We start from the raw sequence: 21,378 nt of genomic DNA, 5'->3' as shown, positions 1-21,378 counted from the left end.
GAGCCCCCAAACGCCACAGGCTCAGGTACCCGCTAACGTGCGAGGGAACCCCTGCGTGCTGACCAATGGCAGCGAGCCTTACTGGGCGGTTAGCCAGCTGTACCCGCGGCCAATAGGCGAGAGACTTCTTGTTTCCTGGCAGAGCGGGGTCCCGGCACCGCGGCGCTCGGGTTTTGTTTGGGTCCCGGGTGGAGGGCCCGGGTGCCGGGGCCCGAGGTGGCGCCTCGCTAGCGGGAGAGGGAGCGGGATCGCCGGCCCCGAGAGAGGTGAGGGGCGCTGCGTGGAGCGCGGGCCCCGCCGGCCCCGGCCCCGCCCCCTTGTCAGCCCCTTTCAGCCCGGAGCCCCTCTGGAATGCCACCCCGCCCCCCCCGGCCCGGGCCTCCCCAGCCCCACCCCCACGCCCGTGGCCGCACCTCTGACCCCTAGTCCCTGCCTAGAGTGTGTGTCTGTCTCGCCCCTCCATGCCTCCGAACCCCACCCTGCCTTGGGCGAGGTCGGTCAGTGTGAGACGAGGGTCTGTCGGAGTCGAGGGTCGAGAAGCCACTCCTTGCCCTCAAGTGGGTGTCTACCAGCCACTTTTTTAGGGATGCTCAGAATACCCATCACTGACCCACAACTACTGCCAGCGTAGCTTTTTCAGGGACTCCAGTGCTTGGCAGGGCGGGAGGGGGCCGGAAACAGACCCATGCCCTAACTGGAATTGAGCTACAGGTGAGCAGGTGGCTTCTGCCCAGTTTCTTTTGTCTTCTTGGCAAAGGCCTCTGTTCTCTAGCTTGCTTTCATAATAGGAATAAGATAGTAACAAAAAAAAAAAAAAGGAAGAACCAGCCCTTCGAGGGCTCAGGGGAGCAACAGACCCAGTGCCTGGTCGGTACTTGTGAGGACAGAGGAGTGGAGAGAAGCAGCTGCCCACTTAAACTTAGAAACTCGGAACTTGGTTCTCTCTGCTGCGCTGGAGAGTGGGGAGCCAGGCTAGGAACCAGAGATCTAGAAAGGCCCATCTGTCAAGATGGCCATGTGTTGTGGTGGGTGTATCTGGGCCGGGTGTGGGAAATCTGACCTCTCAAATGTTGTTCTCTAACCTTTGGGCTGCAAAAAAGTTTAGAATCTAGCATTTCTCAACATGGTTAAGCCATTGAGTATTTCATTTTGGAATAGCCAAATTGTTGTAAAATGGGGTCCCTTTAGGTCAGTTATAAACCCTTAGTGTGGGGACAGAATACTGCTTTATCTTACCCTTTGCCGAAGTCTCCTTCTACCTTTTCTGAGGTTGAAAGAGCCTATTGCTTCTTAGGGCACTCCCTTAGAAGAGCTTTCACTTATCAGTGTTTTCATTTTTCTTCCTCTCCTTCCTACACCTTCCCCCTCCAACTTTTCCCCAGCTCTCAGGGCCAGAGTGGGCAGGAGGATGCTTTCCCGGCCTCACCATGGAGCTGCGCTGTGGGGGCTTGCTGTTCAGTTCTCGCTTTGATTCAGGGAACCTAGCCCACGTGGAGAAGGTGGAATCTGTGTCTAGCGATGGAGAAGGAGGAGCAAGTGGGGCACCAGCTCCCATCAGCAGCATTGCCTCTTCCCCTGACTACGAGTTCAACGTGTGGACCCGACCAGACTGTGCTGAAACAGAATTCGAGAATGGGAACAGGTAAGAGGAAAGTAGAGGAGGGTGGAAGAAGAAGAGATGTCCGTGTCCCCAGATCTGTGCTCCGTCAGCTCTCTCGCCCCATCTCTGTCCTTCCTCTCTCTACCCTTCTCCCTCTCTCCTTGGCTCCTCCTCAGTGAATAGGCCTTTCCCAGTTTCAGTTGCTCCAGCTGTCCCACATGCCCTGTCTCCAACCCTCAGTATCCAGGGACCTGTTTCTCCTCCTCTGGAACCTGCAGGTCATGGTTCTACTTCAGTGTCCGGGGAGGAACTCCAGGGAAACTCATCAAGATCAACATTATGAACATGAACAAGCAAAGCAAGCTGTATTCCCAGGGCATGGCCCCCTTTGTGCGCACACTGCCCACCCGGCCACGCTGGGAACGAATTAGAGACCGGCCCACGTTTGAGGTAAGTTCTCCGTGAGGAGGAGACAGACTGGGGTGCTAAAAGTAGAGGAGGGGCAGGAAAGAGGGGTTAGCCTCGATACGGAGTCCCAGGCAGACGGCACACCAGGTTTTGGTATCTACTTTCCCTCCAGTGCTAGCTGGAGTCCAAGATAAGCCCCTGCCTCAGGAAGCCTAGAAGGAGCCGACTGTCCTATGGAGAGTCCCAGAGGGAGGGAAGCTGGTCAGTGTGCTGAGGGTGTAAGGTCGGCTTAAGGTCAGTTCCTGGTGATCCCCGTAGGATCTTAGTTCTCACACCAACAGCCCCTCCCTCTTCCTCCTCTGCTCCTCAGATGACAGAGACGCAGTTTGTGTTATCCTTTGTTCACCGTTTCGTGGAGGGCCGTGGGGCCACCACCTTCTTCGCCTTCTGCTACCCCTTCTCCTACAGTGACTGCCAGGATTTGCTAAACCAGCTAGACCAGCGCTTTCTGGAGAACCACGCTACCCACAGCAGGTGCCGACCCCGTCCTTACTCTTGCCACACAGTCCCGGACCAGAGAGCATCTCTGCCATTTCTGGAACTTGCCCCAGGAGCCCTGAACCATAAACATCACCAGTTCTTTTTTCTGTACAGAATATGGGACCTTGGGTGCTTTTGACAAATAAGTGTGTGGCCACACCACCACCTACATTTTGCTCATCCACCTGCCCAATTCAGCTGCCGTCAGTTATCCAGAACTTGGTACTGCCATTGCCCAGCACACCCTTTTTTCTGTCCCAACAGAGGGCAACCATGTACACAAAGTCATCTATTGTAGGGAGCCATAGACTGGGGGGAAAACAGGTTCATGCTGTCCCGTACTCTGCATTCTGGCAGCGCAGACCACCCAGATCCTCAGCCTCATTTAACATCATGAGGGACTGTAAGGTCCCGAAGGTTAAGGTAAAAGACCAGATCCTACGAATCCTAGGCTGGCGATGAGCTCCCCTCTCGTTAGGATGGTAGGGGCTTCTCCTGCCTTAATGACTTTTGTCCCCACAGTCCCCTGGATACCATCTACTATCACCGGGAGATCCTTTGCTATTCTCTGGATGGACTTCGTGTGGATCTGCTAACCATCACTTCCTGCCATGGGCTTCGAGAAGATCGAGAGCCCCGTCTAGAGCAGCTATTTCCTGATACCGGCACCCCCCGACCATTCTGTTTCACAGGCAAGAGGGTGAGTGGGAATCACCTAAAGATAGTGCCTTGGCCTTTCCTTAGCCCCAGACCCTGCCGACAGCTTAAGGCCACATTATCACTGGGCCTCCGAGCCACAGCCTTAGCCTGCACTGGGAGGCAAGCGTGGCCACTCCCACTCCACTCGCAGACTCAGCCAGCTGGAAATCCAGTGGCTCTTCTGCCCCCACCCCCCATATCCTGCTAGCAGGGAGCCTCAAAGTGACTGGCCTAATGACCACTCTCCTCTCCATCTCAGATATTCTTCTTAAGCAGTAGGGTACACCCTGGGGAGACTCCATCTAGCTTTGTCTTCAATGGCTTTCTGGACTTCATCCTTCGACCTGATGACCCCCGGGCCCAAACCCTGCGTCGCCTCTTTGTCTTTAAGCTGATTCCCATGTTGAACCCCGATGGTGTGGTCCGGGGCCACTACCGGTAAGAAGCCTCCCCAGCCCATCAGGATTGTTTCTGGTCCCCCTTGTGTCCTTGATCTCAGTAAAACACTCTCAGCCTCTTCTTGAACTTCTGTGTAACAGTTCTCTTGCACCCCAACAAGGGCAAGTCCATCTCCTTATCCAGAGGCCAGAGAAGGAAGGTGGTTATCTCGTGGCACTCTCTGGAAGCAGTAGTTAGAATGGCTGCAGGTTGCGCTGGGGGCAGGAAGCTGCGCTTAGCTGGGTCTCAGTGGTAGGGGTGATGGCAGATCAGGGAGAGGGCCGGTCCTCAACGCTTGCCTTCCTCATGCAGCCTGAGCCTCTCATTTTATAAGTCCGTCTCCCATGGTCTCCCTTCCATCCACGCTCACGTCTCCCCCACTGGCCCAGCCTCTCAAGCCCGCTTCAGTCCCTGTCGTCTTACAGCACAGACTCGCGTGGGGTGAATCTGAACCGTCAGTACCTGAAGCCCGACGCGGCCCTGCACCCAGCCATCTACGGGGCCAAAGCTGTGCTCCTCTACCACCACGTGCACTCCCGTCTGAACTCCCAGAGTCCCTCTGAGCACCAGCACAGTCCCCAGCTCCCCGTGGATGCGCCCCTTTCCGACCTCGAGAAAGCCAACAATCTCCAAAATGAAGCTCACCTCGGGCACGCATCTGATGGGGACAACCCTGAAGCCTGGCCGCAGACCAAGCCAGCAGAACAGAAGGCCAGTGGTGTGTGGATTATGCCCCAACAGTCCGCCGAGGCTGAGCAGCCGGCCCCCGACACCATCCCCCCGAAAGAGAGTGGTGTCGCTTACTATGTGGACCTGCATGGACATGCTTCCAAAAGGGGCTGCTTCATGTATGGCAACAGCTTTAGTGACGAGAGCACCCAGGTAGGGATCCCTGAGTGTCCTGAGAGTGTGGGGGTTGTGGCAGGTCAGGAGAGAAAGCTTAGGCTAGGGACTGAGGGGAGGTGGCCTTTTGGCGGGAAGGCCTGCTGTTGTAAGAGGTAATGTACCTCCCGACAAGCTTCCAAGGGCCGAGAAGCGATGCCAGTGGGGCTTTGTGTCTCAGTCATTACATCATGACCTTTGAACGAAGGTCAAGCTGTCAGCACTGTGGTCTTTATTCTAGACTTTGGGAAACCAGGGTGAAAGGTAAGGTTTGCATTATTGGAGAAAAGAAGCTAAGAGCTTAAAAAGAGGCGGATTTGTACCTTTCCAACACCTGGAAGTAACGTCAGGCATCCGGTGAGAATTCCAGCACACTGCCTACTGCTGATGGTTGTAATGGTATCTGCCATGGGATTAGTCACACAGCCCCCTGCTTGCCATCTCTTCCTTGCCCATTCCTCCCTTCCGCCTCTCCTGAGTTGCCTTTTTCCTCCCCCAAACAGGTGGAAAATATGCTGTATCCAAAGCTGATCTCCTTGAACTCAGCACACTTCGACTTCCAAGGCTGCAACTTCTCAGAGAAGAACATGTACGCCCGAGACCGCAGAGATGGCCAGTCGAAGGAGGGAAGCGGCCGGGTCGCAATCTACAAAGCCTCAGGGATAATCCACAGGTTGGCTGGAAGCTGGGGTGTAGCAGACAAAGTACCTTCCCTAGAGAAAACACCACCCGGTCTAGGCTGTCTGGGCAGCAGAGGACAGCCCAAACCTTCTCAAAAGACAGGCTCCTCGTGTGTATTACTGTCTTTCGTCTGGGACTCTGTCTTGTGGGGACTTCCGGGCTATGCCAGGCTGTGCCGAGGCCGGGCCTTAGCATTTCGATCGTATCCACTTTTTTCCAAGTGATTGCTTCTTAGAGCACCGAGGCTGTCCCCCATGGTTCTGTCCCGACTCTGTTCAGGCAGGACCCTAACAAAGGTCTCTGTGTCCTAGCTACACACTTGAATGCAACTACAACACTGGGCGCTCGGTGAACAGCATCCCTGCCGCCTGCCATGACAACGGTCGCGCCAGCCCCCCGCCGCCTCCGGCCTTCCCCTCCAGATACACTGTGGAGCTGTTCGAGCAGGTATGGCTACATGGGGTATGTGGGGAAAGGGGGAACCTCCAAGTCAGGAAGGGCCTTCGCTCCTGTGGCCTGACTCGGGTCCCCTGAAGAAAGGCTTACCACTGTCACCATCTCACCCCCAGGATTATTTCCCTCAGCTCGTCTAAAGGCCAGGCCTTGATGGTCATGGTATCAAGAGGCTGAGTAGGCACTATTTCTGCCCCCACACCAAGAGAATCCCCAGCACGGCTGATTCAGAGTCTTTGCCTCTGAGCCCGTCTTCCTCTTTCTACTGTGTTTGTTCACTCCTGGGCTTACAGGCATCGCATCTATGCTGGTCTTGATGACTTCTAGGTCCCAGGGCACACCGAAGTCCAAAGAGCTGCAGGTTATTGACGAGATCGAGGTACCTTCTGCTAGGAGAATTCCTTCCTGTGCCAGCCAGAAAGCACACCAGCTCATGCCTGTAAAGGAGGAGGGCCCCCCAATGAGCAGTTGTTTAGGGAACACCTGACACAAAATTTGGGGCACCCACTGAGAAAACTTGAGGCCTGGTCTCTCCTTCCCTTCCACTGTGCTGTGCAGCCCACCCCAACCCAGCAGCCTGGGCCGGAAGTCCCAGATGCTGAACCAGACTGCACTACCCTGCAGGTGGGACGAGCCATGGCCATTGCCGCTCTGGACATGGCAGAATGCAACCCGTGGCCGCGGATTGTGCTGTCAGAGCACAGCAGCCTCACGAACCTCCGTGCCTGGATGCTGAAACACGTGCGCAGCAGCCGAGGCTTGAGCAGCACTGTGAGCGTGAGTGTCAGCAAGAAGAGAGGCTCCCGAACTCCACCCAAAAGTAACAGGTAAGACCCACAGGGTGAAGGAGGAGAGGGTGTGCAAGTGGAACAGGGCTTTAGAGCTAGAAGTTCCAAGGGATTTGTGTTCCCTTCCCCATCCAAAAGAACCACATCATAAATAATTTCAGAGTAAATTAAAATTGGTAAGATTAATGCATTTTTTTTTTTTTTTTGAAAATGGGATCCTCTTCCCTTTTACCTGGGGCTACATACTTCCTGGGCATCTGAAAACCAGGCCAGAGGCTTCCCTGCTCAGAGCCGTGCCCAAAACTAAATATAACTAGTGGAGGTGGGAGCAAGGTCTCAGCTTCCAGTGATGGGGAACACCTCAGGGTCCAAGGGCCATCACTACTGGGATAAGAGGGGAATTCACCAAGAGTTCAAGCTGCCGACATCACTACTGGGATAAGAGGGGAATTCACCAAGAGTTCAAGCTGCCGAGAGACACCCTTGATAGCTCTTAGCATGCTCTCTGTGAGAGCAGCTATGTGCAAACAAGGGCTTGTAGGCACTCCAAGATCAGCTGCCGTGCCCCGGGTCAGACACCTTATCCGCGGATGCAGATTCCTCCCTTCTCCCTTGTAACAAGTCCCTGTGCCCATCCCCCCAGAGGTGCTTTCCTGAGCACAGACCCAGGGGGAAGCCTTGGGCCATAGGCTTCCCGGCCCGGGATTAACCAGCCTCTCCTTCTTTGCAGTGGCTTGCCTGTGTCCTGCTCTGAAAATCCCTTGAGCCGGGCACGCAGTTTTAGCACCGGCACGAGTGCTGGGGGCAGCAGCAGCAGCCAGCAAAACTCTCCGCAGATGAAGAACTCCCCCAGCTTCCCTTTTCATGGCAGCCGGCCCACAGGGCTGCCAGGCCTGGGCTCCAGCACTCAAAAGGTCAGCCACCGGGTGCTGGGCCCTGTCAGAGGTAAGCCAGTCTGGGAGCCCCTGCAACAGGTGTTCAGTTGTTTGGGGCACTGCTGGGGGAAGTGAGAGCTTGAAGAGACACACTTGGCTGGGACCAAGGGGTCAATCAATAAAATTAGTTTATAGCAGCATCTGCAGCCTTTCCTGCGACCTTGGTGTTCCCTGCGCCATGAGCCCCAGAGCAGTAGAGTGTCTGGCCCAGGCGGGAGGCCTGGGCACCTGGGCTGTGTTCCATGCTGGGGAGCAGGGGGCTTTCCAGGCTAAAACACTAGCTGAAGCAGGGCCATGCTGAAGTGTGGAGGCTCCAGGCGTCAGTCTGTCCTGCTGGGAGCAGCGTGTGTCCTCATGCCGCAAGCCACAGCGCTGTAGGGCCAGAGATCCCTAGCCAAGGTCTCTGTAGGATGAACCTGTTCCTGGCTTCAGAGCCTGCCCCGAAAGTGGTATCAGAAGGATTCTAACTCTTCCAATGAGAAATGGAAGAACTACAGACAGCTTCCGTTTGAGACTTACTGAACAACAGTCTGGCCCCTTCCAGCGGTGGCCACGGCTGCTCAACAGTGCATCGGTAGCCCTAGGCTGGGCTGGAGGAGACCCTGCCTGATAAGAGTATGGGTTCAGATGTCTAACAGGAACTGTGGGCCTTCAGGAAAAAAGAGGAAGGCCAGTGGAGCCATTCCTTGGGAGTGATTCAGACGTTGGTGGGGAGTGACTTGTGCTGCCTCTTCTAGAAATACACTAACCGCCAAATCAGTACTGTCCGTGGCCTCTGGGCTGGAGAAATCCTGCCAGAGCGTGGAGGCTTGTCAGCTGGAGCTAAGAGTTCTCGGGTCTTCAAGCTGCTCTCGTCCTCGTTAGCGCTTCCCAGGTACAGACCAGAAGCGCGCACTGGGCCAGTGGCTGTGGCAGTCTGACTGCACTAGGTGGGCAGCCCAGGGAGGGAGCAGCTTTGACCAGTGAGACATTATCCCTGACAAGCAACGCCGATACCCCTGCTTATGTTCCAAGCCCCATTCTCTGAGATCCTCCCATCACTGGGACAGCATGCTTTTGTACACTGTGTTTGAAGGACAGATTAAAGTAATACTAACCGTGTATTTAAATAGCATTAAACAGTGAACAAAATAGTATCACATATATATTTCATCTGATCCTCACGAGGCCCTGTGGGGTTGATGGTATCTCTCTTTTTCTGGTGAGAAAACAGAGGCCGTGGAAGGGGGATTTGTCCAGGAAGCCACAGCTGTTAGTGGCAGCGTTAGTCAAGCTTCTTACTATTCAAACTTCCTGTAATTTCTTTTCTTTTTTTCTTTTTTGTCAGCCTCTCATACCTTTTCACGCATAGCTCCTAGGAAGGAATGTCAGCATCCTAGATTCCCCTTTCCTGACTACAAAAGAGAAAGAGGAAAGATTCCTCTCTAGGTCCAGGTCTTCCCTGGAAGATTCTAGGCAGTTTCTAATCAATATTTTATTATTATTATTATTTTATTATTATCACCCCAGCCCACCCCAGTGCAGAGTGCTGTGTGAAGCTCCTTCAGTGAGGAACACATATTCTGTGTCTCCGTTACTTCCCCCAGATAACAGAGAAAAGGTACATATTCAGTACTAAGGATTTCCTTACAGGAAACAGACCTAAAAACAGACAGTCAACAGCACATAAAAGCAAACACTCGTTAAAATAAACACAGGGGACTTGGGGAGCCACTGTCGTAGATAAACTCAAGAGTAATTAGCCAAAGAATGTTCTGTTGAGAAATGGTTTTGAAGAATGCACGGTAGCATACGGCCCGACACAGAGATGCCTGAGATGAGAATGGGAGCCAGGACCAGCACTGCTCTGTAGAGAGGACAGGAAGCAAACGTTCCTAGCTGGCTCAAAGGGCCAGGCACAGAAGTTAGGAGAAGAGAGGTAGGAGGAATAAGTTCAAATGTCTCGAAAACAAAGATTAGGAGTTAACTGAGACATATGGCAACAATTGTGTGCTCCAGAGAATGATGAAACGAAAGATTAAGGGGAGAGCAGCCTGTGTGTACTGGGCAGGCGGGGGAGGGGAATCCTTGCTCTAGTTTATACGGGAGATGACTAATGGCTGTACCAGCGTCCGGGAAGGAGAGATGAATATATTTATCAGAAATAGAGGTGGCAGGGTTCAGTGATCGTGGAAGGCCAGACTAAGAACTTCAAGGCTATCAGCTAAAGGAAAGAGTCACGGTGATGTTAAGACATTGTCTGGAAGAAAAAATGTTGAGTTTATTCTAGAGATGCTTGGATGTCATGGTCTATCTATATGGAGATGTCCTGAGGGCAGAAAAAAGAGCCAGCCTGTAAAAAAGGGGACATCAAGGTTGGATCTAGGTGTCACCCACACAGATAAAACAAGTGAGAAGCGAAGTTCTCCCCAGGGGAACGAAGAAGCAGAACAAAAAGAGCTGTCTCTAGTAAGAGACACCTGGGGACTTGCATCCGTATCTGTAAGACCTGAGAAACTAGGTCTCTAAAGTCATAGAAGGTTGAGAAAAGGGTTACTAATGAGACCAAGCAGGAATGCTTTAAGGAGGTGAAAGGTCAGAGCGCTGGAATCTCAACTCCAAGTGCTACAGTTTTTGCTGCTTCATCTCCTAAAATCCCTGAGAGGACTGCAGGGTAGGAGAGTGGGCCTGGCTTGAGACAGGGACCTGCAGTGCAGACTGCGGTGCCTACGCTGGGCTTCCTCAACCGACCCTCAGAAGAACAGCTTTGTCCAGCTGACCTGCCCTGTAGCTTTGCGCTGTGTCCTGGCTCCACACGTTGGCTCTTTGGCCCCTGGCACGTCCAGGCATCCTCTGTCCTCCAAGGTAGGAAGAACACAACTCCCATATCTCCGAGACCTCACTACAAAGCAGCTGAGCCTTCCAAACCAAAAACTGAGATTGTGATTTGACAAATGGGTTTTTTCTGGCTTGTAAATTTATGAGAAATTTTCCACTAATGTATAAAGAACAAATCACACTTAACTATAGAACTAATTCATGACTATCCTTTCTTGGCCAAAACAGAGCATGAGATTGTGCTATCCAGAAAACTTCAGAAAAGATCTAAGCAGCCAGCCAGAAACATAAAGCAGAGGTTCAGGGAGCTAGTCTGGCAGGTTCTATACTCAAGGCTGGAGGGTGACATTTTAGAAGGCCAACCTCTAAGGCAGACTGGGGGAAAATGGGAATGTTCCTGGGAGGAACCGAGAGAGCCTCTGAGGAAGCCCTGACCCCCGCACCCTCCGACTGCAGGGCCAGGAGCTGCTTTACTGCAGTTCCCGCAGCTGCAAAGCAGGTCCTGAGCCGCACCTTCCCGTCTCTGCGGTCAGGCTCCAAACCAGCGGCTGCAGAAGCGCTCACGGCACCAGCAGCAGCTCTTGCAGCCGAGGAGGGCAAGGTCACAGGAGTAGCTAGTCCATGACTGAGGCAGGGAAGCCCAAAGCCTGCAAGATACTGATAAAAAAAAGTTGGTGCCCACGGAGCTTGAAGGCAGGCCTGCGTGGGGACAGTGGATAAATCACCGGGTTCTCCTGTCCTGGGGGCATAGGACTAAGGGGAGGCCAATGGGGCACCCAGGGCTCAGAGTCAGGCCGAGGCCTTCTCGCATCATGCACCCTAGGTGCTTCCCCCAAGTACTGGCCATGGATTCAGGCAAGGATCTCTCAGTAACAACCTGGTCCATTGGGCAGGCCCCTAGAGTAAAAGACGAGGGGCAAGGTCAAAAGTGGAAGCTGTCAGCTGGCATCCTTCCACTGTCCTGTCCTCCCTCCTAGCTCTGGCCCTTCCACCTGTGACTCCTAGACCTCTCTCCTGGCCTCTGCCATGGCGTGGTTCAGCTGACGGGCCGCTCTTGGCCGAGCAGCTCAAGCCCCATGGTAAGTGAGATGGACGGAGGAAGAACGCTTCCAGCGCCATCCCGCTTGTACTTTTTCTGCTGCGTCCGGATTACAGCTTACTTGAGGGCAGGACATGTCTCCTAACACATCTATTTATTCCTTTAGCACCTAGCACTTATTAAATGAGCAGCAAATACTTGTTGAATGAATAAAAGGCAAGAAGTGGGGAGCCGAATAAATGTTGGTCTCACCTTCCCGCCCTTCAGAGGGCATCAGTGAGGTCTGTGATCATACCAGTGACTCACTAAGGGTGCTACACAGAGGGACAGTTCCAAAGAGGTCTCGATGGGGATGATGCTAGACCCAGGCCCAAGTCAGAGAACTGCTCCTCGAAGCTGTGAGACCTTTAGACTATCCATTATAACTCCTGCCCTGGAAAGGGCAGTCCCCCTTTATCTCAGACCCTCACCCCAGGATTAACCAAACGCTCCCAGAAAGAAATCTCTGGCTGATTACCATAAAAATACAGTCTCACAACCTCTGGAAGCAAAGCTGATTCACGTATCCCTCTGCACTCAGCCTTAAGCCACTGACTACAGCTCAGAACCAAGAAATAAGGGAGCTGGGGCTCCTCCCTTAAATCCTCTCAGTGGGGACGAGTAAGCCTGGATTATACCAGGAGCCAGAAGTCAAAACACAAGAAACTGGGCTGTGTGTTCACACTGCCAGTTTATAGGCAGGCCTGGCCAGGTTTTCAGACCGTCTAAGTGAGTTAAAATGCTATCTTTAAATGCCTTATCCTTTCCATATTAGGCCTCTCTCCTAAACCGTAGTGGTCTCCCTTCCTTAAACTCTCATTAGGGGCAGGATTCTCGAGTCGTATCTGTTATATCTTTCCCAGAATACCTACATTCACACAGTTTTTACGTCATATGCCTATTTTGCTTCATACGTTCCTGAATATTTCTGTTTTTGCTGCAACCTACAAATGTCCCAAAGGCTTTCATTCGCTTTCCTACCTTTCCTGGGATAGGTAAGGTAGGATAGGTGAGGCTTCATCCTTTAACATGGTTTCAGCATCCCCCTATGTATAGGTAGGTATTCCTCGGAGCCTCTAGAAACTCACTGTTTCCATCCTTGATCAAGTTCAGTTCATTTCTGCCTATTACACACTGTCATCTGGACATCATCCTGATATGACTGTTTTACTGAGGATTTACCGAGGCCTGGGTTCTACAGTATTACTAAGTCATTGGTGGTGGGTAACACTTCAGGTTGGCTGTGGTCAAGTCTCTGACTTCTGTTGTCTTTCACTGCTGTGTCGCCTCTTACTAGCACTCCACGGTCTGTCTGTTGTTATTGTTTATTGATGTAGAGTTGACAGGTCTGGTTCTTTTTGACTCTTGGCTGCAGCTGGTACCCAGCCTCTCAACAAACTTCTCAAAGCTAATAACTTCTGTCCTGAAATCTCTCCCTTTTTCCTATTGCTTATTCATCTAAGTATCAATTTTTTAAAATCTGGGTTGGGACTTCCAAAATTAGACTTGTCCCTGCTAGCTACTGCTCAGTATAGCTGGACAAGTTATTGTCACCTACGTCCTGAATTAGAGGTGTCTTCCATCTAATACATGTTGCTCTGTTAGGGCCCAACTGGCATCCTGGGATCTCCACTGACTTCAGCTCCGTGGAGGTTAATAGTCCATTTGGTCGGAGAGTATGTTGGCACCTACTGTCCCTCCGTGATGAGGAAGGACCTGCCAAACCCAGAAGCTTCCCCACCCACCCCAGCCACCATCTGCTCTCAGAGCTCGTAGCAGTGAGGCTTTGGCCACAAGGACTGGGCCAGAGAGCTGCCACACAGGGTTGTAAACCTGTGTCCTTAAGCTCAGAGATTACTGAAGCGGCCTGTGGTCTATAGGGTGTCTGCTACCCAGGAAAATGAAACCTTTACTAAAGTCTTTGGTTTTCTAGGCAGAATTTTGTAGGCACTGGGATATATAGACTGGAAAAGACAAAGTCTCTATACTCAAGAGAGGCAGGTTTCAGCAGAATACTAGTTAAGATTAACTGAGTACTATGTGCCAAACACGATTCTTAAGTACTTTAGGTGACTAACTTACTTCATTAAGGGGACAAAAACCATAAACAATTATAAGCCAAGTGAACAAAGGACAATGAAGGGAGGGGAACAGTTAATTTGAGCTGTGATGGTCAGGGAGGCTACACCGAGGTGACATTTGAGATGGGACATGTAAAGTTTAACCAGAAGAGGAAATAGTCCTTGTAGAGGAACCAGAGGGCTCACTGCCCCAGGGGCAACAGCAGAGGGTATGAAGGATCAAGTCAGCATCCTACCAAGGATGGGTAGACTGGAGTCACAGCCGGGGCAGCTCTGAAGGCCATGTTAAAAGGTTGAGACTTTATCCTTTAAGAGGCCTTTAGTATCTCTTCCTGGCCTGAACCAAATGATTTTTCATCAGGTCTAGGTTTTGGAATAATTTCTGACACGAGCATGAAAGATGGATTGTAAAAGGTTACAGATTCAAGCTAGGACAACCAGCAGGGCATTTTTTCCAAAAGCCTAATCAGAGAGAGACTTGTATCTGGACACAGGCCACGGCAAGGTTCTCCTTTGAAGGAGGAATCCAAGCAAAGGCAGAGGCAGTGTTTTCCACATTTGGTTAAACACAAATCAAAATGTAAGCAAGGAGTCAAAAGATGAAACAGGGCTTAGAGCCCATTTTTCATCAAGATCAGAAAAACAAAAGGAAGGATGGGAGAAAGTGAGTTTTGCCGGGGTCAGGAGAGATGCTAATGGACAAAGGGCAGAATTGGAAGGGGGTTGTGGGCACTGGTATTTGGGGTCAGGAAGACTAAACAAAGAGGGACAGTTAAGAGGTGGGAGAACCTAGAGGAGCCGTGTTTCAGAAGCCCAGCTCAGTATTCTCTGCTGGGAGAGAACTGAACTGTTCAGAAATGGACAGGTGAATGAGGTTGTTTAGCCCCAGAGAGGTGGAGGAGGGCTGGCTATGGCCTGGGTAACCGGAATAAATGTCCCAAGTCTTCCTACCCATCTGAGATTTACCTCTGAAGGGGGCTGCTGGTGTGAGGACAAGCTTGACAGCCGGCATCTTCTGAGCAGGGGGCAACAGCAGAGCGGTGGGGTGCCAGGGCCTCGCTTATTTGCCCTTTTCTCTCCTGTGTCCCTTCCACTCAGAGCCCCGAAGCCAGGACAGGAGACGGCGGCAGCAGCCACTGACCCATCGCCCTACTTCAAGCAGCCTGGCCCCATCCCTAAATCCTGCCCCCGGTTCTAGCCTGGCCTCTTCACCCAGCATGGGCTCCTGTCTGCTGCCCAGTTCACTCAGCATATCAGGTCTGTACCCACTGCCACCGAAATCCAGGTGGGCTAGCCTTGGATCTTGCCACAGAGGGTATAGACCAGGCTCCCTACTAGGCTTAAACCAGCCCCTTCGGCTCCCTTACCCCCTGAGCTGGACTTCTTTCTTGACTTGATGTAATGCAGCCCTCCGCACACCAGGAACATCGGTTACCCTCCTGGATTATCCTAGACCCCTAAGCACCTATGCCCTTGTACAGGAAGCTGGAAACTGTCTTTGTAGAATAAAGTAAGTTACCATTCCTTGAGTGTCTACAATGTGGCAGGCACTGCTCTAATTCTCATTTTCATAGCTGAACATCCCGAGTGCCTGCTACTTTGAGCTGCCTCACTCCAGGAGCTGGGCAACATTAGACAAAACTGAATGAAATAGGCATGGGCCTTTCACTTGTCAGCATGGCAAATGCTGTGTAACCACATCATCCACATAAAACCCAGGCCACCTGCTCTCCTGTAAGTTACACCCCAGCTGTGTAGAGGACTGGATGGGAATGAGTCCTAAGACTCCAGCCCAACATCTTGTAACTCCCTCAGTGCCCGTAACTCCCAACCTGTCAGTTCTCTTCAATGGTAGCCCTCAATCCACCATCTTGGCTACTGACTTGATCCTTAAACACTTACCCATCTGGATGGGATAGGCTCTAAGCTCTAGACATTCAGAATGGTTCAGCTTGATGGGCTCCAATTCAAGATCCAAGTTGCTACTGCAGTCCTTGGACCAGACTAGAACATGCCATGCTTCTTAAGCAGGGGCCATTTTGCCTACTAGGGAACATGTGGCAATGTCTAAAGACATTTCTGGTGGTTACAGTGGAGATGGGGCAGGGGAAGAAGAAGGGCTATCTAGTGGGTAGAGGCCAGGAATGCTGCTTGACATTCTATAATGCACAAGACAGCCCCCCACAACAAAGAATTACCCAGCCCAAAATGTCAGTATTGCCAATACTGAGAAAACCCTAAAGAAATTTGCCTCTTCTCCTCCATGGTCCCCTACCCTGATATGTTTCCTTTGTTCCCTAGGGAGCAGCTGCTCACTCCTGTCCTCAGGGGACAAGCCAGAGGCTGTCATGGTGATTGGGAAAGGGCTGCTAGGACCTCGGATCCCCTGTATCAGGACACGATTGCAGGTAACATTTCTGGGTCTTCCCCAGCCCAATTCTGGCAGAGCCCAGCAAGGCACTATACATCTGGGCAGTGGGAGGGAAAATGCTCAGCACTGCTCTAAGCCTCTCCCCTCGACTGTATCAGAAAGCTGCTCTCGTGCCTGAGTGCCTCTGTCTGTCCATTGCCCCCAGTCCCTTCAGCCAGGTTTCTTGCTTGCTTCCAACCCATGTCCCTGCCAGATACACCTCAACCTCAGCCTGCTAGCTTTGGCTTTGCCTGCCCCTGCCCTTAGCTTCTCCTCTCTTTCTGCCCAGACCTGCCCGAGGAGAGTTCCCGCCAGAAGGGGTCCCGGATTCCCCAGGTAACACATCTGGTTGCTGCTCCTAAGAACAGCTGTGCCACCAACTCCAATTCAGTCCAGATCCCCATGCTAAGTTGGCTAAAGCTGGGTACAGGCAGAGACTGGATGGGTGAAACCTAAGCTGCTCTGGCAGGGGCTGAGGCACAGAAGGCTCCGAGGGAGATGTACCGATTCTCCAGCTGCTTTCCATACACTGTTTCTCTATTTTGCCAGATGTTAGCCATGATACAACCATGGAGGTTAAATGCTGGATCCTTTTGCCTCTCCTAGTTAAGTAAGACTAGGAATCATAGACTGAACCCAAGAATTCTCTAGCTGTGACCCTGCCTTACCTTCTCAGCCAGGGACAATACCCAGAAATTCAAGGTCCCAATACCTATGTTGACTCCTATACTACATTCTTACACATGGAAACTCTAAAAGCAAACCCAGAAGCAAAACAGTTCATGGAAGAACCCAGCCTCTTAGCCCACCCCCTATCCATACAGGCTAGGCCCAGGTTGGGCCGGGGCTCACCGCCGACTCGCAGAGGGATGAGCGGCTCTTCCGGCCCCACATCCCCTATACCCCGCACCAGAGAGAGCAGTGAGCCGGAGCCGGGACCCCACTCTGCACCAGGGTGAGCACCCGGGTCCAATCCCTCACCCCACCTCACATCTATTCCTTCATTCCCATCTCTGCCATTCAGGATCATTTTCTTCCCTCTCTACTCCCTCTGGCCCCCAAAAGACTAAAGGTACTTTCATTAAGAATCTTGTCCCTGATTTTTTTCCATCATGGCCTCAGTCTTTCCTCCAAACAGACAAGAAAACTACTTCTTGTTAGGGCCTAAGGCCTCGGAGCTGGTCCATTCCAGCATTGGCCCACTATACAATGCTCAACCCCTCTATCCTTACCCATCTCACCTTTCCCATCTCTCAGCCCCTAGCGAACAGAGCAGAAGAGGGGCAGAGTTTTCACAACCCTGATTCCTCTCTCTTCTCTGTTGCAGGCTGCCTCAGGCCGGGCCCCCACGGCCCCGCTCTGCCCCTGCCTTTTCTCCTATTTCCTGTAGTCTATCTGACTCCCAGTCCCGGATTTGTTACAGCGGGGGGCCCTTGGGCCAACCTGAGGTTTGTTTTGTCCCTAAATCTCCCCAACTCACTGTTTCTCCCCGGGTCTGATGCCTCAATCTTCATGCCCAGTATATAGCCCCAAAATGGGAACACAGTGAGAAATGTGCTAGTCCCCTCCCTCAGCTGTTGATTCCATGTGACAACCATAACTCCTTGGAATGCCAGCCACCCTCTTCTGAGGCATCGCAGAGCATCACCTTGAGATAGGACAAAGCAGGAACCTGCTACCCCATCCCTCCCTCCATAGCACAAGATTTTGGGACCACAAAAAAATATATCTATATTTTTATATTGGGGGGAGGGAGTAGAAAAGAAACCCCTATACTGGGCCCTACACAGTGGCAGCTTCTTGTTCCATAGGGTTAAGGAAGACTTTGAGGAAATAAAAGTTGTTTGAAAAAATCCAGGTGTAGTTGCTTTGTATGTTGTGATGGGTAGAAGGGTGAAGTGAAGTGTGAAGGCCCCTCATACCCTCCATCTTGCCTCAGACTATGTCCTGGAACCCTAGAAAAGAGGGGGAAAGACCTGAGGTAAGGAAAATGCTGCAGCTTTCCGCTGGGGAAATCCTTCAGGCATCAGCTTTCATCCAGCCTGTCCCCCCTTTACATTTCTGACCCACACTTAAGGTTCCCCCCACCCCCACTTTTCCCTAGGACTTGAGTCTATAGTAACCAACTGCTCACTCAGGGCCCCTTACCCCAGAACACGGAAATAGAATTCTACATCTTTACAACCACACACACGCACCCACACGCACCCACACACACACGCGCGCACACACACGCACCAATTCTGTCTTAATAAAAGCCTAAACAACCTTAGAGAAGTGAGGACTACTTAAGAGAAGAGCCCAAATGCTCATCCTCGGATGGCATCCTCAGTACCTTTATTCCTACCGGTGTCCGTGCCTCCTTGTAGCCAAACCCCCAACTTGGGCATAGGGGTACCATGAAGACGGGGGCTGAGGATTAGAAAACTCACCCCGATTCTAGCAGGGAGCAGTTTAAGGGGGAGAGGGCAGGGCATTGTAAGGCTCTCCCCACTGTGTGCGAATAAAGGGGCTCAATTCTGGACTGTATTATGCTTGGCCCGACACTTTCTGATTTGAAGTTTCGAACCTGCAGGCCCTGGCGCGGCCTCGCCACTCCACTCTCCGGGGGCTGGGCGCTAAGCCCCGGACCGTTACCTGGGGCGGAGAAAGCGCCACTTTCATTCCTGCTTCTTGGGATTGTTGACGGCCACGTAGTGATAGAGAACGACAAGCAGGAAGAGCGACACGCCCAGCATGTTGGCGAAGATGGCGAGCTGCACGTCTGTGATCATCCTGCGGAGAAGAGGAGGGACTGAGCCTGAGGCCCGCGCACTCCTCGCCCAGGCCAGGACCCGTCCTCGCCCCCAGGACCAGCCACCGCCGAAGCGCCGTGGAGCGCGCCTGCGTGCCTCTCACCTAATCACCTGAGTTCCCCGCGATGCGGTCTGCGTACGAGCTGGAGGTAGGAGTCCCGGCGCGGAAGTCGGTAGCGCAAGCGCAAGCCCAAACCGGGCACTTCCGGCCTGGCAGCTGGGCCGGAACCGGCTTTCTAGCCCGGCCGTCTCGCTTGCTCCCCGCCTCGCATCGCAAGGGGCGGAGCACTGGGCGGGGCTACGGAGGGGCGGCCCCGTAGGGGGCGGGGCGGGCGACCCGCAGACGCGCGCCCGGGGCCGGCGGGGCGCAGCTGGCTGCAGCTGCCAGCCGCTGGCGCGGCAGGGGCCCGCGCAGAGCCGTGGCCACCCACCCGGAGCTCGGCGGTGGGCTAAGGCGAGGGTGCGGCGGCATGGCTGGGTGAGAGGCTCGGCCTGACCTCCAGACTCCGACTCCCTTTCCTGCCTGGCCCCCCGCGCAGCTGCCCATCCTCCGCTTCCCGGCTCGGCCCAGCCAGGTGCTTCCTTTAGGCCCTGCCCTCTGGGTGCCCTCCCTGGCCCCGGCAGCGGAGGGGTTGGTGAGCGGCGGCTCAGAATGGGGAGAGAACTGGGGCGGCCGGGTGCCCCTCTTCTCAGCGCCCGCCTTTTTGCCCACGGCCGCCAAGTGGAATGATCCTGCCTGTGATCTGAACAGTGCCTCCCTAATTCGGGCTCACTCCCCCCACCCCACCCCCGGAGGTGGGCGTCGGAAATAGGGCGGACCCTCCCGGAATCAAAACCCAAACGGTGGGACTTGAGCCAAGTGGGAAATCACCCCCCGGATGTGAGGGAGGGGGTGGGCGGAGGGGCTGGGACGAGCAAGAGAGGTTGTGGGTTCTGAGCACAGTGGATCACTGAGGAGAAAATGACTGTGGGTAGATGTCTGAGGGTCTCTGGTGAGGGGAGAGGCCCTGGAGCTCTACAGTCCTCTGCCCCAGGGAGATCCTGTTCCCCCCTCACTGCTTGCTTTCCCTCAGCTTCACCATAAAAGGGAACGGCACGGAGCCAGGCTGGGGCCGGGGGCTGGGCTGTTTCTCTGGAGCTGTCAGGGGTAATGGAAGCCAGTTGCTTTGCGGTAGAGGGGGGCCAGGGCTCAAGGGACGCCTCTGCTTCTCTGAGCCAAGGAAAACTACAGGAGCTGCTATGGGACTGGAACAGCTGGGGCAGGGGACCGTCTTGCTGCCTGTGTGCACCATGAGCCAGGGGTGTGCTAGCTCAGAGCTGGCTTCCCTGGCCTGGGACCATCAGTTCGTCCTCCGTGCTCCAGCCCAATGACTCCTAAGCTCAGTCTCTGCCTTTAGCAGTCTGTAATTCCCCTGGCCTCCCCCATTTCACCCCCGAGCCTCCAGCCAGTATTTCCCAGAAGTTTCCTATTTAAAATCCCAAGCCCATGTCCCCTCCACATAATAGTGAAACCCCAGGGGTGTACTTTCCTCATACGTCCCTCAGAGAGTGGTCTGTTCCCAGCTCTGCTCTGGGAGAATGAGGGTCTAGATCTTAAAGGATTACACACATTATGCTTTGTGGCTCCTGGAAATTTGAAGCAGATCCAAGTCCAACCAGACACTTAGATCTACTGTTAAGACAGAACTAGACCCTGGAAAGTCAACTTTCTAGACTGCAAATGGCATGAGGAAAGGCCTTGGAAGTGCTTCAGATTTCCAAGGCTATCCTGAAACAACTGACCATAGACTTTCAGAGCTGAGGGGGACCTTCAAGAACATGTTACAAAGAAGGAAACTGAGGCCCAGGATTCTACAAATGGTTGGAAACTGTCACCTTGATCCACTTTCCTCTATTCCACACTCTATATCCCCCTATGGATTCAGTGGGTTGGTTATCCTAGGGTCAGGGACAGGAGGAAAAGGATTTGTTTTAGAACCATCCAGAAATATCCTTTACCTCCCAGAAAGCGCTGTGCCTAGGTCAGCGACTCTTTATCAGCCTTGAATAGGTCATTTGGCCTACTGCCTGGAGGAACTGAAATTAAAAATGGTCCCCAGGACTAAACTAGACTCAGCTAAGAATTAACAAAGCTTGAAAAGAGCTTGGGTGGAAAATTATGTGTGGGAAGTGAGACCAGCGAAGCCTCACCCTTGGTAGAATTGGAGGAGGGAGAGAATTTGGGGGAGGGGCACATGTGGAGCTTAATCCCTGCAATTAGTATGACATTTTAAAAGGAGAAGACATGAGTTTAGGATTAGGCTGGGGAATGAAAAAGCAACAAGACCCGGGAAAGGGGTCTTTCAGAGGGTGGCTCTGAAAATATTATACCTGTGGGAAGCGTTGGAAGGAAAAGGAAAATTCAAGGTTGAGCAGGAGTGGACTTTGCTCCGGAGTCCCCACAAGCTTGAATTCCCATTTACATCTACATTTGCATAAACCAAGGCCCGATTCCCATTGCTCTCCTTTTTCCCTCCCAATATTCAGTCCTCTGACAGAAGGCGTTAGACATGAAATGTTAGACATGAAATGCTCCTTGCCGTCGGCACCCCTGGCTCTCCCAGCCTCCAAGCATGAGCTTGTTGCTCAGCTACTGCTGGCCGGCTGAAGGTGTCAGTTGCCCCGTATAGCCAAGATTTCCCACTGGCACTGGATCCTTGAAAATCCCTTATCTTGGAAAGGTTATAAAATACATCTTGTCCTAGTGCCCCTAAGGACTTGGCCATTTTTTTTT

General features: G+C 52.8%; 2 protein-coding genes across 5 annotated transcripts; one reads left to right on the top strand and one right to left on the bottom strand.

The window, feature by feature from the left end:
• The first annotated feature begins 183 nt into the window (after positions 1 to 183).
• Positions 184 to 17,527, top strand: AGBL5 (AGBL carboxypeptidase 5). 3 transcript variants are annotated; one of them, XM_044261914.1, is made up of 15 exons: positions 184 to 266; positions 1,383 to 1,642; positions 1,879 to 2,050; positions 2,379 to 2,542; positions 3,071 to 3,248; positions 3,507 to 3,685; positions 4,111 to 4,567; positions 5,071 to 5,240; positions 5,560 to 5,695; positions 6,326 to 6,528; positions 7,220 to 7,434; positions 14,499 to 14,657; positions 15,702 to 15,808; positions 16,635 to 16,765; positions 17,138 to 17,527. In XM_044261914.1, the coding sequence occupies exons 2-15, from the start codon at positions 1,428 to 1,430 to the stop codon at positions 17,307 to 17,309; spliced, it is 2,658 nt and encodes an 885-aa protein (XP_044117849.1). In that variant the 5' UTR covers positions 184 to 266; positions 1,383 to 1,427; the 3' UTR covers positions 17,310 to 17,527. The 3 variants fall into 3 exon arrangements, with proteins under 3 accessions (XP_044117849.1, XP_044117848.1, XP_044117850.1); XM_044261913.1 differs by lacking the exon at positions 184 to 266 and adding an exon at positions 421 to 711; XM_044261915.1 differs by lacking the exons at positions 184 to 266; positions 17,138 to 17,527 and adding exons at positions 422 to 711; positions 16,100 to 16,146 and having other exon boundaries at positions 16,635 to 16,757.
• A 7-nt stretch (positions 17,528 to 17,534) lies between these two features.
• Positions 17,535 to 18,814, bottom strand: OST4 (oligosaccharyltransferase complex subunit 4, non-catalytic). 2 transcript variants are annotated; one of them, XM_044261916.1, is made up of 3 exons: positions 18,709 to 18,814; positions 18,448 to 18,585; positions 17,535 to 17,765 (listed from the first exon to the last, which is right to left on the bottom strand). In XM_044261916.1, the coding sequence occupies exon 2, from the start codon at positions 18,582 to 18,584 to the stop codon at positions 18,471 to 18,473; it is 114 nt and encodes a 37-aa protein (XP_044117851.1). In that variant the 5' UTR covers position 18,585; positions 18,709 to 18,814; the 3' UTR covers positions 17,535 to 17,765; positions 18,448 to 18,470. The 2 variants fall into 2 exon arrangements, with proteins under 2 accessions (XP_044117851.1, XP_044117852.1); XM_044261917.1 differs by having other exon boundaries at positions 18,717 to 18,808.
• Between the last annotated feature and the right edge of the window lie 2,564 nt (positions 18,815 to 21,378).

Source organism: Neovison vison, chromosome 8 (genome assembly GCF_020171115.1).
Source record: "Neovison vison isolate M4711 chromosome 8, ASM_NN_V1, whole genome shotgun sequence".
Classification (NCBI taxonomy): Eukaryota; Metazoa; Chordata; class Mammalia; order Carnivora; family Mustelidae; genus Neogale; species Neogale vison.
This window is presented reverse-complemented; position numbering and strand designations above follow the sequence as displayed.

Coding starts and splice junctions, on each gene's coding strand:
- AGBL5 (XM_044261914.1), top strand. CDS start 1,428: ATGGAGCTGCGCTGTGGGGGCTTGCTGTTCAGTTCTCGCTTTGATTCA. Junction 2,051..2,378: donor GAGACCGGCCCACGTTTGAG/GTAAGTTCTCCG, acceptor TCTGCTCCTCAG/ATGACAGAGACGCAGTTTGT. Junction 5,241..5,559: donor GCCTCAGGGATAATCCACAG/GTTGGCTGGAAG, acceptor TCTGTGTCCTAG/CTACACACTTGAATGCAACT.
- OST4 (XM_044261916.1), bottom strand. CDS start 18,584: ATGATCACAGACGTGCAGCTCGCCATCTTCGCCAACATGCTGGGCGTG.